The 19,826-nt window shown below is 35.6% G+C and overlaps 2 protein-coding genes and 1 pseudogene across 3 annotated transcripts; all 3 read left to right on the forward strand.

The window, feature by feature from the left end:
• The first annotated feature begins 7,042 nt into the window (after positions 1–7,042).
• LOC137742483 (VQ motif-containing protein 4 pseudogene) lies at positions 7,043–9,220 on the forward strand (annotated as a pseudogene). Its single transcript, XR_015953623.1, has 2 exons — positions 7,043–8,266; positions 8,823–9,220. The product of XR_015953623.1 is annotated as a VQ motif-containing protein 4 pseudogene (transcript).
• A 141-nt stretch (positions 9,221–9,361) lies between these two features.
• On the forward strand, positions 9,362–13,263 carry LOC148693222 (uncharacterized). The gene is made up of 2 exons (XM_088680368.1): positions 9,362–12,058; positions 12,546–13,263. Exons 1-2 carry the CDS (start codon positions 11,777–11,779, stop codon positions 13,227–13,229), a joined length of 966 nt encoding a protein of 321 aa, XP_088536494.1. The 5' UTR covers positions 9,362–11,776; the 3' UTR covers positions 13,230–13,263.
• Positions 13,264–19,030: 5,767 nt separating this feature from the next.
• LOC148693223 (uncharacterized) lies at positions 19,031–19,408 on the forward strand. The gene has a single exon (XM_088680335.1). It carries the CDS (start codon positions 19,031–19,033, stop codon positions 19,406–19,408), a length of 378 nt encoding a protein of 125 aa, XP_088536461.1.
• Positions 19,409–19,826: the final 418 nt, after the last annotated feature.

Raw genomic sequence — 19,826 nt, forward strand, 5'->3', positions numbered from 1 at the left:
AGAATAAGTTTGTACCCATTAGCTTTTAAAAAAAAATGTTTTCAATTTTTTAATCTTATATGTACCCTTTCATGTAATTTTTTTCAAATTTTTAATCTTAAATGTACTCATTCTTAAATATACCAATTTGTTATATGTAAAATGTACCAATTTTTTTTTTTTATATAAAATCTCTTTCTTTTTTTTTTTTCTAATCCATTTTTAAACTTATATGGGTACATTCTTTTTTCTTTGATTTGAGAATGCATCCATATCAAGTTTAATCGAAGAAATTTACTAATGTTATTAAGCCTAATATCTTTTTCTTTTCTTTTTTGTGATTTTGAAGATTGTACCCATGTTTTGGCACAATAATTTTTTGGTTAATTTTGATGAATGTACCCATGTTTATATATATACACACACAAGAGTATATTTATATTTTAATATTTTTAATCCCACAAATTATGATTTTTTTTATATTTAAAATCTCATTAATATAAACAACTATAAATTTCAATTTTTAATTTAAAAAATATAGTAAAATACATAGAAACAAATTATCACATTAATTTCAGGGACTTCGATCAAAAATTGAAAAGCAACAAGGTTTCGGTCAAAGAATATTCATAGTTAATGACCGCATCCAAAGTCTTCCTTTTTTTAATTACTTTAGCTGTTGATTTAAATTTAGACCGTTAGATCTTTTTATTACCATTGGATTTGATCATATTAGATCTTAGCTGTTAGATTCAATGAATTTATAAATATAAAAAACTAAAATAAAAAAACACATATATGCTGGGCAGCCCCCTCTAACCCGGGAGGAATCCTGGGCTAAATTTACCCCAAAAATAAGTTTTGGATTAAAACTCATATTTATCCCAAGAGTTGGAGCAAGTTGGGGTAAGTTTATAACCTAAAATTTGAGTTTTACTCCAAGGGTCTAAGGGAAGGGATCCCTATTTTATTCAAAAAAATGGGGATTAGTTGTAGAGCCCACACCATATCGAACTTTAACAATCCGAACCGTCTATTTTTCAAGTTGCACTTTATATATCATCCATTATTAGCCAAATGAGAAATATTTGAGGGATCTAATTGAGTTCAAAAATTTGACAAACACTTCGTTCTAAGAAAAACATTGAAATTTTATCGTGATAATTAAATAGGTAAATAGTTTCGGATTTAATTGAATTTTTACAAAGATGATCTATGAATTGAGACTTTCAAAATAGACGGTTCGGATCATTGAAACTTAATGCGGAGTGAGTTCTACAATTGATTCTCATGTTTTAATAAAATGAGAATCCTTTTTCTTAAAGGGCTTATATATACACACACACGCTTTTAAGACTAGATATTTTTATTAAGGTCTTCCACAATTATTAAAGTGAGTTCATATATGTATGAAAATCAGGTATCTTGAGTTTTAATCACTACAATTGGTGTGATTCGGTAGAGGTGCAATCTACATATATATTACTTGTGAAACCCATCTTCTTCTTTTTTTCAAAAAGTAATTTTCAGCGAAACACAAAGTTAAGGCCAAAATCTGGCAAGCATGTGACAATTCAAACAAGAACAGACTAATATTATATTCCCCTTGACTGTCTCCAACTTGAACCAATTCAACGTGGACAAATTCTTAGTCTAACTCAATCTCATAAGGCTCATCTCATATCATACCCACAGCCTCATGCAAATTCTTTTAGTTTTGCTTTCATTTTTATTGTATTCGAGTGTATAAAAATTGTTTTTAGGATAATTAAAAATAAAAATAATGGCCGGTTCGTATTAAGAAAATTAAAAACAAAAACATGTGCCTAACATTAAGATGCACCGGCTTCGACGGTGAGGTAACAAGAAGATTACCAAAATCGTCGGACCTTACAAAGTCAGCAATGTCAAGCTATATGATTCTTCAACAAAATTGTCACCTTTCGAAGCATAAGAAATACCAAAAAATGCCACCTAATATTCACATTGTTTATGCACTTTGGTCAAGCCGGCCGACCTAATTAAGCATATTATTAATATTGTATAACAAGTTTTGAACCTAGCTATGTACTTTGCAGTTTCGATTAGTGATCTTAATTAGGGTTTCCACCGGTGAAAGTTAATCACACACTAATACTACCACATCATGGAAAAAATCATGTTGTAAAAATGTGGGAGGACCACAAGAAAAAACCAACTACTTTTCTGGGTTTTTTTAATCAGCACTCGCAAAGTGTAAGATAAGTTATATATATTGAAACGATTCTACACACTTTAATCTTTATAGATCTACATTTTGAACTTTTATAGTGAATTTGAATAAGTAGGTATGGTCAAAATAATTAAGCAAAGTTTAGTGTTAGTTACAGACCTAAGCAGTCACATTAGCTAAAGCATATGTGCATCTCCATGCACTCAAAGTTCAGATAATTTTTCTCGTGATTTAGATTAGATTAAAGCACAATATCATCATTTCAAAAGAAAAAATAAATTTGTTAGCATTAGTCCTGCTAAAATGTGTTATCAGTTGTTTAATCTAGTGGGTTTTATATATAGTAGACTTACCACACATTATTCAATAGTTAAGAATTGCATACGCACGCAAGAATTGATTGATAACAAATTAAACTTTAGATATGAAATGATTTTTAAACACCTTAGTTTATCTATGTTTATTGGTCATCCTTGATTTCTTAAAATACGAAAACGGGAAATAAACTAGGATTATAATATGAAAAAATAGTATTAAAAGTTAAAACTACTTGAAGTAAAAATTGGTCTGTAATATTTTATTTTTCTTTAAAATATTTTAAAGAAAAGTTTCAATAATATTCTCATAATCTCTCCCTTGATTTAGGATAAACCCTTTCCTCGTCTCAATGAACAAGATTCATGTCCTACCATCCATAATGAAGAGATTTTTCAATGTGTTTGAAACACAAATACATACGCTATATATGTTATTATATAAGTGACAAAATACTTAACAAATATTATTTTCACATGTATAATAACATATAACATACCATTAACTCCATGTTCTTGGCACGTTAAGAAATCTCTCCCCATAATATGAGGGGTCCATATCTCCCTTCCATTTACCATGAGCTTCTTTATCTTGTCTTTGCTCCTCAGATTCCTTTTTGTATTTGATGAACCTGTTGACATATGGATATATAAAAGGAGCAGGATTATCTCCTCTCTTTTTTTCCCTCCTTTTCCTTCCATTTTTATTTAAATGGTCACGATTAAATTATGTCAACATCTTATATTAAATTTTTATAACAAAAGAAAGACAAAATAAGAGAATATGAGAGGAGGAGATGAAATGAGATGAAAAGATGATGGGAGAGAATACTAGTCCTATATAAAAAGTCTCTTTGGATCCAGAAAATATAAAGAAAAATGGAAAACACGGTAATACAATAATAACTTTGGTACAGTGAAAGATAACTACTTATTCCACACTGCTGGTATTCGCTTATTGGTAACCGTCCCTTCGTGACCTACTTGATAATTAACTCGATCAATATGCCACTAGCTAACGCTTTTCCTTTCTTTATCAAAGAAAAAGAAATAAATTTGTGACCAAAATTTTAATCTGGGTCGAGTTTATTTTTTTCATGCAAGCGATAGAGGGAGGAAAACTTGAAGGTAGAATTATATGTTCTTAACTACAAGAGAGTTGTAAAATTCTTGCGACTTGATCGAGTTAAAATGAACAAAAATGTTGATGGCCTTTTCCACAAAACTCTATAATTCTAAAATAAAATTGACACTTAATTAGTATTCGATCTAGTGGTATTTCTCTTCAATCGTAATTGAGAGGTTTTAGGTTTGAATCTCGTGAATGGTGAGTTTCATACCAATCTATTCGCACCCCATAGTGTAAATATATCATTGTATAAAAAAACTCTAAAACAAAGTTAAATAACTCGGTCTAATTATAGCAGTTGAAAATCAGAGTATACACGCAGAAACATTACAAAATTGTCAAAATGACTACATAACTCGAAGAGACTATATTTTAAAAGAATTACATTAACTGAATATAAAACATCATATTTGTGGAGAACCAACCATAATCTTAATAGTCAAGAAATCCAAATTCTTAACATGCAAGAAAATCCTCGACACAAAATATTTGAAATACCCTTAGCTAATAATAAACCAAAAAACTAACAAATTAACTTTTCCAACAAGTTTGAACCTATTCATCCTTCAACCTTTCTCATATCCTTCTTTAACATCGCAATGGGATATTTATGTACCTTATGTTAGTTTCTTATTTATATACTAAACAAATCGTACAAGTTAATTAAGCTTAGAGTTTCAATGTTTACAAGATTAATTAATGGAGATAAGTAAAGACTAATCCACATTACATTTTCTTAGTTGTAGTTGTGTATAATGGACTTTTGGTCCCTCCCCCCACTTTTCTTGCTCTCTCCCCACCCCAACTCCGTTAAGTAAAACTTGATTCTTTTTCTTTTTAGTACTTTGCAATATTTTAAAGTGCAAACAAAATAAGAACCACAAGCTAATGTGGGCAGTGAACAGCACACTAAGAATTGGATTGGGGAAAATGAAAGTTAGAATCTAACCATTACTCTCATTGTGGAACCCGAACTGATTCATGTTCCAAGATTTACATAAAATACTAATAATCTTTGGGTTAATGGAAATAATACCATTAATTAAACATGATATAATATGGAGATTTTTTATATGTTCAAATGAGTTCAACCCAAAATTTTATGTGGCTTCTCAGTGTCCTATCTCATTTGTTGACACGCAGTCATTCATTTAAACTCCACTTAACAATATTACTCTTCGACTTATCTCTTCAATAAAAAAAAATTAAAAACTAAAGATAAATTAAGTCAAAAGAACATGTGTCACTCAAATGAAATAAATCACAGAAATCATAGAGAGTTTTAATTGCAAAAGATTTGAACTCCGTTGGAATTTTACTTTTGACATCACAAATGAGATGATGAGGTAACTAATTAAATAACTTTCGTGCATGCTGATGTAGCCTAAAAGTTGGCCATTACATCAAACTTAAAACCCAAGTTTTGTTTGTGACAAAAATAATCATAGAAAAGAACGTTTGATTGTAGTTTACAAAATTTCAACTCTCACTCCCTTCCCTCAATTTTATTCCACCTAAATGGCTCTACATTTAAGATTCACTATGCATTGGTGGAGTTATGTGTGAATTAGTGTCAAACACATTGTGCTAGTCTCGAACAAATACAAATCCAATCTATTGTGGGGAAATCTTATAAGTTTTATGAACAAATTTTTGAATGATGGCAAAGAGTACATAAATAGTTTACTATTTCTTAAGAGATTTATGAGTTTACAATTCAAGATTTAAGGTTTTTATTTTGGATATATTGGTACAATTTCAGTGTAATAGTATATCTTTTTTAATACTAGAGATGCTAGATATAAACTTGAGACATTTTTTAATATTGGAAAGAGGAGTGACGCTAAAAGCTAATTGGCTTAGTGTAATTGTACATTACGAGTATACTGTTGTGGTACATCTTTTAGTTATTATACTGATATCTTATTTGGATCGAGCCTATTTAGATTTATGTATTTTAATAGTGAAATCGGCTCATTTGGATCCGTTTGATACGGGCCGGTTGTTACAGATTGAACAAATTTATTTTCAATTATATGTCGTATAACAATATAAAATAATCTCTATGTGTTTTCGTTTAGTTTACCATGGGAAGGAAATGAAGGGACTCTCATGAATATTTGTTTGAATAAGTTTGATCATTGTTTTACTTCTTAGGGTTAGATAAATATGAGATTATGGATCATGGCTTCATTGTAGACCAATAATAAAATGACAAATGCTAAGACAATCCTTAAACTGTGGTAGAGCATTTTTGCTCACCACGCTAAACCTTGATGTATGTACACCGTACATCTAATCATTTGCAATGTGTCATTTTACTTAACTTTGGTTAATTTTTTTCAAAATTGAAAAAGTAATATTTAATGTGAAAGTTAACTAAAGTTAGTTGAAATGGCACAACAAATAATTAGATGTAAGGTAAGTATACATCATAATTATGTTGGTGAGCAAAAATGCTCTCTTAAACGATATGGGCCGGGTTACCCTCACATGAGAAATATAAACTCAATTTTCAACTCGATTTTACACAAATCGGATCTAACACGGACCGTTTTAAAAAATTAAAAATAAAACCGGCGGTTCGAATCCATCGATCCAAATACCCGTATACCCACTCTTGCAAAATACTATTTGATAATAGGAGCGGAGGAGTGTGGACAACAAACTCCCCATGGACGCGTGACGAAGTAGTGAATGTATGGGATTGGTGTATGCGATCTGATCAAGTGTTTCGATCATCTTCTCCAATCCCATCACATTGAGCAAAAGCACAGAACACAAAATGACACAACACCAAGAGTCTCTCTGCAGTCTGCAGTCTGCAGTCAGGGCTCTGAAGTCAATGCCCTCTCTCTCACTCTCTATCTCTCTCTAAAATCATCACCCATTAATATTGACACACACTCACTCCTGCACATGTCTTTGACATGATGATAAGTTTCCCATTGGTGGCACACACATGTTCGTGCCCCTCAAATTCCCAATCCAACCAATCACCTCCCACCATTTTCAAAACATCCCTAAATATTGTTTGAATGCATTTTCTCACTAGCCATTCACCTCCCTCCTCCATCCCAACCCCACTCCAAACGCCAAAAAAGAAAAATCAACAAGCCAGAGAAGAAAAAAAAAGGACATCTTTAGTTCAACTACTAAGAAAAAGAAAGAGTAGACCTAAGTTAAGTTAATCAACCAAGTTCCGTATCTACTTTCTGTGTCGAAGTTTAAATTTATTATTTACTTTAATAATTTCAAGTTTAGGTGCTAAAAATGAGTAATTAGATCAAAAGCTTCAAATAAATTAACGATCATACTTAATACAAATATTATATATATGTAGCAATCAAGTCGTTTAAACTTGAAAACTTCACATTTATAAATAAAAAAGAATGCTGCTGCTATATGCTATATACTATAAAAGAAGAAAGGGAAAGGGAAAGAGAGAGATTAAGGCACAACACAACCATAAGCAAACAAAACACAGCAAATAAGCAACAACCATTTTTTTTTTTTTTCTCCTTTTTCTTTCTTTTCCCATTTCAAAGGGCCAAAACCAAAAATCAAAAGCCTTGTTTTTCACTCTTCCAGTTCCAAATCCCGAGTCTTCTTCCAAGTTGCAACCCAAACCCCATCTTAAAGCAAGCTCTCTCTGTTTTTCTTGAGACGCAGAACGGTTTTTGGTGGCTGTGGCGGTGACAGAACACCCACCAAATCCAAATGGAATACACCACAAGCTCAAGGCCTCAAGAATTCAGAGAGAAGCCCTATTCGTATTCCCCCATAAACTCGCCGAGAACCAACAACAATGGCACGGCCACCAACGCCAGCGTCTGCAGCAGCAGCAGCAGCTCGGCGGTGGCGGCTCAAATCCCGACAACTCTGAAAGTCTCAACTCCCAGATCTGACTCCAATCCCTACCCGACAACCTTCGTCCAAGCTGATTCCTCGAACTTCAAACATGTTGTCCAAATGCTCACCGGCTCCTCGGAAACCGTCACTCACCAGTCCTCCCCTAAACCCACCACCGCCACCCACCACCACCATCATCAAGATCCAACAATTTTGCCACCTTCCAACAAAAACTTCAACATCCCACCAATCAAAACCGCCCCACCAAAAAAGCAGGGCTTCAAGCTCTACGAGCGGAGGAGCACCAATCTCAAAAACACGCTCATGATCAACACCCTCATCCCCAACTTCCAATCGGCTTCTGGGTATTCGCCACGCCACCAGGAGATCCTGTCCCCGAGCTTGCTTGACTTCCCGTCCCTCACCCTCAGCCCAGTGACGCCGTTGAACGACGACCCCTTCGACAAGTCGGCGGCGTCGCCGTCACTTGGGAACTCTTCGTCGGAGGAGGACAGGGCGATCGCGGAGAAAGGGTTTTACTTGCACCCGTCGCCGAGAGCTACGACGACTCCGAGAGACCAAGAGCCGCGGCTTCTGCCTCTGTTTCCGGTCACTTCACCGAGAGTTTCTGGGTCTTCTTCTTGATCAAATGACGAGGAGAGAGAAAGAGAAGAGAGAGAGGCATGTGTAGTAAGTATTATTTACTGTGGGTGGGTTTTGATTAAAATGATCATCAGGAGAAGTGAAGATTAATGGGTTTTGGATGAGTTTCAATGACAGGTATAGATCTTTGTTTTAATTGTGCAATTTTCATATCTCTTCCATAAAAATGCTAAAAAACTTAGCTTTGTTCTTCAACTTCCTCCTCTACTTCTTTTCTTCTTCTTTATTTTTTATTTTGCAATTTTTATTGCAGTTTTTTTATAATTTCTACCGTAACCAAATTAAGGAAGATTGAAGGTAAGTTTTATGTTGGAATCTGGGTGAGCATATATGAACGGGATAATGATTTTTAATTTTACCAACTTGCATTAGTTTAGCATTTCATTCAATTGCAGAAATGATTTTTCTTTCCTTGTGTGTGTGGGGTGGGAGAGGACTTTTAAGAAGATGAGGGTGTGGGCTTGCTGGAATGGACAATTAGGAATGAGATTAAGAAGTTTTAGGGTTAAGTTTTGCTGGTTTTTTTTTTTTTTTTTAACTTCTGGGTCGGCAGATTAATTAAGTTTTACTGACAAGTTAACTAAATTTTAATTAAGGATATATAGTTTGGAACTTATAATTGGGTACATTTGAGAGAGGGGTTGAACTTGTTGAAGGGTTGTTCTTCTTCTAGGGTCCCCCCAATTGAGGAGTGAGGAGGACCACATTTCCCATTCACTCAAAGGCCATCCATCCATGCATGAACTTCCACCTAATCATGTGGACTTGTGACTCTGAGCTGTTGAAATTGTTCAGCTAATGCGTTAGAAGCAGGTCTTCTCATTTTGTACTTCTCTTTATTTCTCCTTTGATTTATTTATTTAGAATTTGGGGAAAAATGCGGAAAGAATGCACGAGATGGAAATGAGAGTACGGAAATCATTATATTACAAGGAGGTAGATTGTCTGCCCTCCTTTTACCATGTCCTTCCCATCCCCTCCTATTTGTGTCAGGTGCGTGGATTGAGCGCATATGAGTCCTTTTTTATTTAATGCATGCTCAATAGTTAGTACGCTTCGTGAATTACTGCACTAATCCTCGAATTACATGATTTTAATTATTTGTTTTGCCTTGAATACTCATACAAAATTACAAATAACTCGAAAAGAGATGCTAAGGAGACTCTCTCAAAAGTGAGACTCTATATGGAAGGTTCCAAGATTATAAAACATTGTGCTAAAAACATGAGGCCGCTTATAGTCTATGAAGATTCTCACTTTAGAGAGTCTGCTTAGCATTTTTCTAATGCGAAACATGGCAACACCATTTATCAAATACTGTAATTCAAGGATTATTGCTCGAATCCACAGTTCATCTTATTAAGACCTTATATGAAATAGCCAATGGAGGGGTTTCTTTGTGGGAGTACTCACAAATGAAGAAGAATGTAGCTTTCATTATCGAAAACTTACATGCAACAAGGATATATTGGTCTCTCACTCCCACTCAATCTCATCATGTAATCCACGCCAAGAATGAGAGTGAGACTAAAGGGCTACATGAGCCTATATCTTGTTAGAGGGCTGATTTTAACACCATATTTAGATTTTCGCATCCTTCTTTATTTGTGTCCATTAGATTGAATAAATCAAATGTAAATAACAAATATGATCAAATATAAATATGTAGGAGAAGAAAAAGGACGTGTGTTTGTCATTTTAGGTCCTGATAACCTCGTTATAGGGAAGTTTCCCTCCAACTTTCGTTTCAGTTTTACGTGAAAGGAAAAGCATTTGGATTTTTATCGTTAGAGGCTTTTCCATTTGTGTACAACTTTACCATATGCTGAGATAAAAGATAACGAATAATATATATATATATATATATATATGCAGTGCATATACAAGGAAAGTTTAGACATTCTTCCTCTGTATTTTTATTTTTCCATGAATATATATATATAGGGAATTGTTATTGGCACTTCAAAAATCTTATTTTACAATCTAAATTTTTTATAATTAGAAAGAAAAATGTACTTGTGAAAAGTGTAGAATAAAATTTTTAAAATACTAGTAACAGTTATATATATATATATATATATAGGTTGTATTGTTTTGTTTGTGATGTGGACTCATTTGACTTGGAACACAACTTTCTCAATGTGTGGACGCAAGAAAGAAAAACAAGAAACCAAAAAGTGGGGCTTTCTTTCTGTTACCCCTTATCACACTCGAGGACGAAAGGAGAGAGAAAAAATACCAAGTACAATTTGAATTTGCAAATTAAAGCTGCAGATAAAATGTCAAGACTTGTTCTTTTCTTCCTTTTTCGACACTCAATTTCTGTCATTGTGTTGTGTGCGCGTGTGTGCCCAACAAGTTGGTGCGTTGAACTGAAAGACCGCCAAAGTTGTTTCTTATTTATTTATTTATTTGTTTTTGCAATTTGATGATGGATGAAGAAATATATTTTGTCTACTTGTTTTAGATTGACAAAGTATTCTTGCTTTTTTGGATTGTTGAACAAGTTTTGGATTTTAATGGAAATTGGATATTCTTGAAAGATATTTATCAAAGAAAAACTTGTGTGGCAGGTAGAAATTTGGAAACATGACAGCCTAAAGAAAAATGAAATGAACAAAACAATCCTCAAGTTACATACTGATATATCATTGACCCCTTGGACCGCTGACAATCAAGTTAAGTAGTACTTTTTGGGGTGAATTTTTTTTAGAGGCTTTTGGCTTGTAATGCAGCACATTAATGAAAGGGTTTATGATCATTTTGATGATAAAATGTCATTCATGCATCTCATTAATCATCTCTATTGTAACCGCTAGTGCATTTTTCTTAGGTTCATGCATTAGAGCATTCCCACCGTAGCAAATTGCTCGGGGGACAGTCTCCAAAACAAAGGCCCGAGGGCCGGTGGTAGGCCTCCAGCGTGAGGCAGCCCGGTGGAAGGGGGAGGCCCGAGCAAAGGGCCCATGAGGGATTGCCAGCCCTTGAGCCCGAGGTGGGAGTGACGCAAGGCTGACGCCAGGGTGGCGTCAGCGTATTATTTAAATTTTTTTGTGTCAGGCGCGTGCACCCCACCCGCGCGTGGGGGCGCGTCCCGACACAATAATCAGAAAAAAAAAAGGGTTTTGTCAGTTACCGTTGGGAAGCCACGTGGCTTCCCACGGTGCGTTAGATCCTAACAGTCACTTAATGTGGACCGTTAGATCTCAACGGTAAAAAAAAAAAAAAAGTGTCAGATTTAATATCCACCGTTCAATCTGAGATCAACGGTGGATATTAAAATGCTTTATAAATTAAAAAATAAATGAAAAAATAGTTTAAAAAATCTGAAAAGTTACCGTTGTGACACGTGGCACAATCTGGAGCGTTGGAATTCAAATTTTTTTATATCCAACGGCAGAGATTAATTAATTGAATAAAAATTTTAAAAAAAATTGTAAAAAATTCAAAAAAATTCAAAAAAATATCTGAAAAATCTGAAAAAAATTGTAAAAAAAATTGTTTTTACTTTTCTATAAATACCTTCTCATTATCATCTACCTTCACAACAATTTCATATTTTCTCAACTACTTTCAATCACATTCCTTTCTTTGTCTCAAAGTTTGAATCCATTTTTTTTCAACAAAATGACCACTGGTGCAGGTACGAATTGGTTGTTTATTGAAGATGTTGCGTTGTGTACTAGCTGGGTTGAAGTTACTCATAGTTCGCTTACGGGTAATGAGATGCAGTTGCGAGAAATGTGGAGTCTTATTCATACCAATTATCTTGAGAAAATTGGTGGGAAAAGAACCAAAGAATCGATGTCCAGTCGTTGGAAATTACTTAGCCAATCGTTTAGTACGTGGAGAGACGCTTTGGCACAAGCTAGTAGTAATATTCGAAGTGGGGAAAATTACTCAGATATGGTAACAAGATATTATTATTTATTGTTTGTATTATTTATTTGTTACGTACAAAATTTATTATTTATTGTTACTTATTTGTTACATTATAATTATGTTGTTTGTTACATTATAATTATGTTGTTTGTATTATTAATTTGTTTGTTACATTATAATTATGTTATTGTTACTTATTTGTTACATTTATTTGTTACATTATAATTATGTTGTTTGTATTATTTATTTGTTACTTATTTTCATTAAAATTAATGTATAATATCACTTACATTAAGAAAAAAAAATGTGTATATTTAAGGTTAAAATTATTTACTAAACTTGGAACTCTAGCCCCATGTTATGATTAACATGACATATATATATATATATATATATATATATATATATATTTGCTTGTTATGATTAACATGACATATATATATATATATATATATATTTGTTAATTATTTTCATTATTTACTAAACTTATTTGTTACTTATTTTTATTGTGTAGGAACTTCAAGCACAAGTTTGGTACGCTGCCAAAACCCAAAGCAAAAATAAATCATTCAACCGGTGGGAATGTTGGAATATTGTCAAAGATTGTCCTAAATTTAGAGTTGTGCCAGTTGGTCCAGAAGTGCACATGAACAGCACCCCTCTACACTCTACACCCGATCATGAGAGAGCAGATGATGCAGAAGAAGTGCCCGAAACGCCCCTCCCTGAACAAGCGTCGGGTTCGACCCGTTTTCCAATTAGGCCTCAAGGTAAGAAGGCTTCAAAGAGAAAAGGGAGTGCTTCCAAAAACGATTATGCAAAGTTCATGGAAGAACTTACTCGCCAAGGTGAATTGACTTTGGCGAGGGAACTGGCGAAAGATGAGGCTGATAAGGCTGATAAGGCATCAAAAGCAGCAGCTGTTGAGAGAGAATTTTATGCTAATGAGAGAGAAAGAGAGCTACTTAGGCAAGAAAGGGAACATGTTAGAGAAGAAAGACGAGCTCAACAAGATCGTGAGATTATGAACATGTCTTTAGAAGGGAAGTCTCCAAATTCTAAATTTTTTTGGAAGTCAGAGAAAGCGGACGTGGTGCGAAGGAGGCGTGCAAGAGAAACAATAGCAAGCCAAGGTGGTTCTAGCACCGCAAGAGAAGATCATCCTAGCACCACAAATTGGTTAAGTGATGATGAATAGAGTACTTTTTGTAATCGGAGCCCATAATTTTCCAATCACTTTGGGTTGTAATTTATTATTTATTGTTTGCATTATTTATGTTGTTTCCATGTTCATGAATATTTATTCAAATTAATTTGGTAAGTTATTTATATTAAGAATTAATTTGGTAAGTTATTTATGTTGTTAAAAGTCCATGACCATGACCATCGTTCTAATTAAAAGTCCTTGTATAAAATAATTAAAAGTCCATCGTTCTAATTAAAAGTCCTTTACATAAATTACATATACTAAGAATTACATAAACATAAACATAAAAAAATTACATAAACATAAACATAAACATACTAAGAATTACATAAACATAAACATAAACATAAACATACTAAGAATTACATATACTAAGAATTACATAAACATAAACATAAAAAAATTACATAAACATACCAAATAATAAAACACACCAAATAAAATAACATAAACATACCAAATTCAAAATAACACACTAAAATGAACTTAATTATCTTCAGCTTGTTTCAATGCCCACTGGTGCTCTATCAAGTCAATTTGTCGGGCATTGTGCATGTCTGGCATTTGAAATGCAGTATATCGTTGAATGAGCCTTTCATTGTAACGTCCATCCCTTTGTAATGGCTCATGTTGCACGGGCTCATCGGTGGCGTCATGAGCACAATATATACGTGTTCTTGAATTGTTCATCGGGTCTGGCTCATATTCATCAATAGCTTCATAATCGTACTCATCTTCCACAATCATGTTGTGAAGAATGATGCACGTCATCATGATGGATCGAAGCGACTCTACATCAAACAATCTGGCAGCACCCCTGACGATCGCCCAGCGAGCTTGGAGGATACCAAAACAACGCTCCACATCCTTCCTGCACCCCTCTTGACAGCTTGCAAAGTGTTTTTCTTTCGCACTCCGCGGACGTGGCACTATTTTGACAAATGTTGACCAGCGCGGGTAGATGCCGTCAGCTAGGTAGTATGGCCCGTCGTACATACGTCCGTTGACCTCATATGTAACTTTTGGTGCCTTTCCTTGCAGGACATCGTTGAACACTGGGGATTGGGCAAGGATGTTGATGTCATTTTGAGCTCCCGGGACCCCGAAAAAGGCGTGCCAAATCCATGTATCAAAAGATGCCACCGCCTCCAGAATGATACTTTTTGCCCCTTTTCTGTCCCCGTAAGCGCCTTGCCATGCACTTGGACAGTTTTTCCACGTCCAGTGCATACAATCAATGCTTCCAATCATCCCAGGAAAGCCACGCATCTCCGCCTTCTTCAACAGCCGCTCCAAGTCCATGTGTGTGGTTTGCGGAGGTACTCAGCGGTGTAGATAGATTCGATTGCTCTGCAAAACCTCATCAGGGACTCAAGAATGGTTGATTGCCCCATCCTCGTTATCTCATCCACTTGGTCTGCAGATGCTCCATATGCAAGCATCCGCAAGGCAGCAGTAATTTTTTGCTCCGGCAATAGACCCATAGCACCAAAAGCATCTTTTTTTTGCACAAAATAAGAATCATGGTTGCAAACAACAATCATGATTTTGTTGAACAAATGTCGTTCCATTCTAAAACGACGTCTAAAATACGTATCAGGGAATGCACTATTAGGAACAAAATAATCATCCAAGAGTTCCATACCTCGTCGTTGCCTGCTTCTATCAAGGTTTCCGGAACGGCTGGGCCTGCAGATCTGAGCCGCAGCTTGGATGACTCGACGGGAATGTGAGGCTCTGCCCCTTCTTACTTCGTCATCTCTCATTTGACACTCCTCATCTTCTTCCGTCTCATTTCTTACCCCCTGGTGATTGAACATTGATTCTGATTGGTTAAACAAGTCTTCCTCTTCCTGATTCAATTCCCACATCATCCTTGAGGAAGAAGAAGAAGACATTGAAAGAAAGAAACAGAAACTATGAATATTGATACTGATTTTTGTGAATAAGGAAGCAGAAATTATGAATAATGATAGAGATCTTGAGAATTTTGGTGTGAGATTTGTGAAGATGGATGGTGGATTATATAGAGGATTCAGAAAGGATTAGGTTCTGCATAATGCCACGTGGCATGCCGTCATTCGTTTAAAATCTGATGGAAATCTATCCTCAAAGATTGTGAACCGATTATGACACGTGGCGCGACGTGATTGGTTAATAATCTTATCAGAAATCCATCACCAATAATTGTATTATTTTGTATTATTTAATAATACTTAGGATAATGACACGTGGTGCAACGAGAACGATTAAAAATCTTATCCGATATTACATTTAAAATTATTTTGTATTAATTTTATAAATAAAAAAAATACTAATATTTTATTGCCTATTGCCAGGGCTATAGAAGTGTAACGGTGGAGATGCAAAATCTATTGCCAGGGCTACTTACTGTTCATTAAGGGCAATTACTGTTCATTAGGTGGATTGAATAGTGTATTGCCAGGGGGGAAGGCTCCAACGCTGGAGTTGCTCTTACAATTGTTTAGTCTTTATTTTGCATTTATGCAGCCCCTAGCCATATAAGGGAGGCTTGTTCCCTTAACTTTTCAATATTCCAATAATCAATTTACAGACTATCTTAAGTCTCTCATTGAAGAGTGCTAATTTCCTTGTGGATTCAAGGCTTCCTAGTAGAATACGAAGATATTCTTCTACTTTCCGCTTCCGTTCTACATCAGTTGGTATCAGAGCCAAGTCTTTCCTTGGGCTGATGGCCAATTCCCCTAATGGCAATGAACGTCGAGAAGAGGCTCTTACAAGAGCCGAATTTATGGCGTACCAGAATCAAACCCAGCAGACGTTGCGTGAAATCCAGACAACTCTTACTAGGTTGGTGGTGCAACCAGATGTTAACAATCAAGGTCCAAGACGAGAACGTGCTCCAACGTACCAAGATCGACGTCAGGTAGCCAATGAAGATTCTAGCGATGATGAAGAATATGCTGATGAGATATTCAGAGGGCTAGGAGAAGATAATGGTCCTCCAAGACAACATGATCATGGTGTAAACAGAGATTATCGTATGAAGATTGATTTACCAAGCTTCAATGGTCACCTTCATATCGAGGATTTCTTAGACTAGTTGAATGAAGTAGAAAGGTTCTTTGAATACATGGAGATTCCTGAAGAAGAAAAAGAAAAAAAAAAGTCTAACTTATTGCCTATAAGCTGAAAGGTGGAGCTTCTGCTTGGTGGGAGCAACTTCAGATATTGCGAACTCATCAAAGAAAGACCCATGTGCGTTCATGGATGAAAATGAAGCAGTTACTGAAGGCAAGGTTTTTACCTCCTAATTATGAACAAGTTCTTTTCCAGCAATACCAAGAGTGCAATCAGGGGAGCAAAACTGTCCAAGCCTATACAGAGGAGTTTTACAGATTAGCTTCACGCAATGATCTTATGGAAACTGAAGTGCAACAAACAGCCAGGTACATTGGTGGATTGCGACTGGCATTCAAGATAGGGTTTGTATGCAATTAGTATTCACCGTGGTAGAAGCTGTTAATTTAGCTACAAAGGTGGAAGCTCAAATGGAGAGGTCGAAGAATCAAGCAAATCAAAGTTTTACTTTTGATTCATCGCGATCTTTAGCAAGCAAAGGGAAACAAACTTTCTCATCACAGCCAACAATTGGAAATATTAGTAATGAAATTCGTGGCAATAGTAGTTCTTCACAAAAACCATAAACAACCAGAGGCCGTAAAGATGTTCCCCAAGACCCCTATGCAAAGCTTAAGGAAGATAAGTGCTACAGGTCTAGGCAACATGGGCACTTGTCCAACAATTGTCCTAAAAGGAGAACGGTGAATTTGTTAGGAATAAAATAGACAAGTGAAGAGCAACAAATAGAAGATTTGGAAGGTGTTGCACTTACTTATGAAGAAGATGAAATTATTGGAGGAGATGATGGAGAATTACTTGAGAGGTCTTTGGTTATCCAACGGCTGTTATTAGCACCAAAACGTGAAGAACCTCTTCAACTCATAACATTTTCAAAACTTGATGCACAGTAAATCAGAGGGTTTTGCGATTTGATCATTGATCATGGCAATAGTGAGAACGTTGTTTCCAAGAAAATGGTAGAAAAGCTGGGATTGAAGACAGAAAAGCATCATGCACCCTACAAACTTGGGTGGATCAAGAAAGGTGTGGAATCAAAGGTGACTAAAACTTGCCCCATTACTTTTTCAATTGGAAAAAAGTATGTTGATAAAGTAATATGTGATGTGGTTGACATGGATGCATGCCACATGTTCTTGGGAAGGCCATGGCAACGAAAGAAACCGAGAAATCAAATCTATCTAGAAAGACAGTATTTATGGTGGACAATAATGAGGAATTTTGGCATGCTGAAATGCAAATGGGTGGACAAGTTTATGCGCTTATGGTACAGGAGAACAAATCTCACAATCCACCTATTCCAAAAACAATTCAACCTTTGCTTGTGGAGTTTGATGACATCATCCCCGACGAGCTACCTTCAAATTTGCCTCTTATGCGAGATGTCCAGCATGAAATAGACTTTATTCTTAGAACTAGTCTTCCTAACCTTCCTCATTACAGGATGAGTCCTAAAGAGAGCAAAATCCTACAAGACAAGGTCGAGGACTTGATGCAAAAAGGGTTCATAAGGGAAAGCATGAGCCCTTATGCTGTTCCTGTACTTTTGGCACCTAAAGGCGAAGGAGATTGGCGCATGTGCATTGATAGTTGAGTCATTAACAAAATCACAGTCAAGTATCGCTTCCCAATTCCAAGGTTAGACGATATGCTTAACAACTTGGCTGGATCAAAGGTCTTTTCTAAGATCGATTTGCATAGTGGATACCACCAAATCCTCATTCGACCTGGTGATGAGTGAAAGACGGCTTTTAAGATGAAAGAAAGGCTATATGAATGGCTAGTAATGCCATTTGGGCTTTCAAATGCGCCAAGCACTTTTATACGGCTAATGAATCAGGTATTCAAACCTTTTACTGGAAAGTTTGTTGTTGTATATTTTGATGATATCCTAATATATAGCCGAGATAAAGATAAACACCTAGCACACTTAAAAATGGTGCTAACTGTTTTGCAAAAGAATAAATTGTATATCAACTTGAAGAAGTGTAGTTTTATGACCACTCAACTATTTTTTTTGGGATTTGTTATTAGTGGAGATGGAATACATGTTGATGAAGAAAATGTTAGAGTAATTCGTGAGTGGCCGACTCCTAAAACCGTGCATGAAGTTCGAAGCTTTCATGGTTTGGCTACCTTCTATCGGCGATTTATCAGAAACTTTAGTAGCATATGGCTCTAATAACTGAATGTTTATAGGAAGGAAAGTTCCATTAGGGTGAATAAGCTGATCAAAGCTTTGCCTTAATAAAAGAAAAACTTTCAACAGCTCCAGTTTTGGCTTTATAGATTTTGACAAGTTGTTTGAAGTGGAATGTGATGCTTCAATTGTCGGGATAGGAGCTGTTATATCACAAGAGGGAAGACCAGTTGCATTTTATAGTGAAAAGCTTAGTGAAGCACCCAAGAAATGATCTACTAATGAGCTAGAATTTTATGTTGTTGTTCGAGCTCTTAAAGTTTGGGAACATTACCTAATTCAGAGGGAATTCATTTTATATATTGATAACCAGGCCTTGAAGTTTATAAATATGCAGAGTAAAATAAATTGCATGCATGGTAGCTGGATCACCTATATACAACGATTCACCTTTTCTTTAAAGCACAAGGCAAGAACACAGAACCGTGTTGCTGATGCTTTGAGTAGGAGATCATCACTACTTGTGACCATGCGAGCCGAGGTCATCGGATTTGAATACCTCAAGGAATTATACCCTGAAGATGAAGACTTTTCTATTGTTTGGGACAAGCTACGAATGAGAAAAATTGTGGATAATATGCATATCCAAGATGGTTATTTGTTTCGAGGGAGTCAGTTGTGCATTCCTAAAGGGTTGCTAAGAAAGCATTTAATTCAAGAGCTTCATGGTGGTGGGCTTGGTGGACATTTGGGAAGAGACAAGACAGTGGCACTTGTAGAAGAAAGATACTATTGGCCACAGTTAAAGCGAGATGTTGGAAATTTTGTGGAAAGATGTCAAGTAGCAAATGGGCAATCTCAAAATACAGGTCTCTATATTCCATTGCCCATTCCAGAGGCTACATGAGAGGATTTGTCTATGGATTTCATTTTGGGATTACCTAGAACTCAAAGAGGTGCAGACTCGGTGTTTGTTGTAGTTGATCGATATTCAAAGATGGCTCATTTTGTTGCTTGTAAGAAAAATGCTGATGCTACCAATGTTGCCAATCTTTTCTTCAAGGAGATTGTTCGTCTGCATGGTGTTCCTAAATCCATCACTTCTGATCGAGACACTAAATTTTTGTCCCATTTTTGGAGGACTTTATGGCAACAGTTTGATACTTTTCTCAATTTCAGCAGCACTAGTCATCCACAATCTAATGGACAAACACAAGTTGTCAACCGAACTCTGGGAAATCTCATTTGTTGTACCTCTAGAGATAAGCCAAAACAATGGGACGTGGCATTAGCACAAGCTGAGTTTGCATATAATAGCATGGTTA

The sequence above is a fragment of the Pyrus communis genome, chromosome 11 (assembly GCF_041283825.1).
Source record: "Pyrus communis isolate YQ-2024b chromosome 11, ASM4128382v1, whole genome shotgun sequence".
NCBI lineage: Eukaryota > Viridiplantae > Streptophyta > Magnoliopsida > Rosales > Rosaceae > Pyrus > Pyrus communis.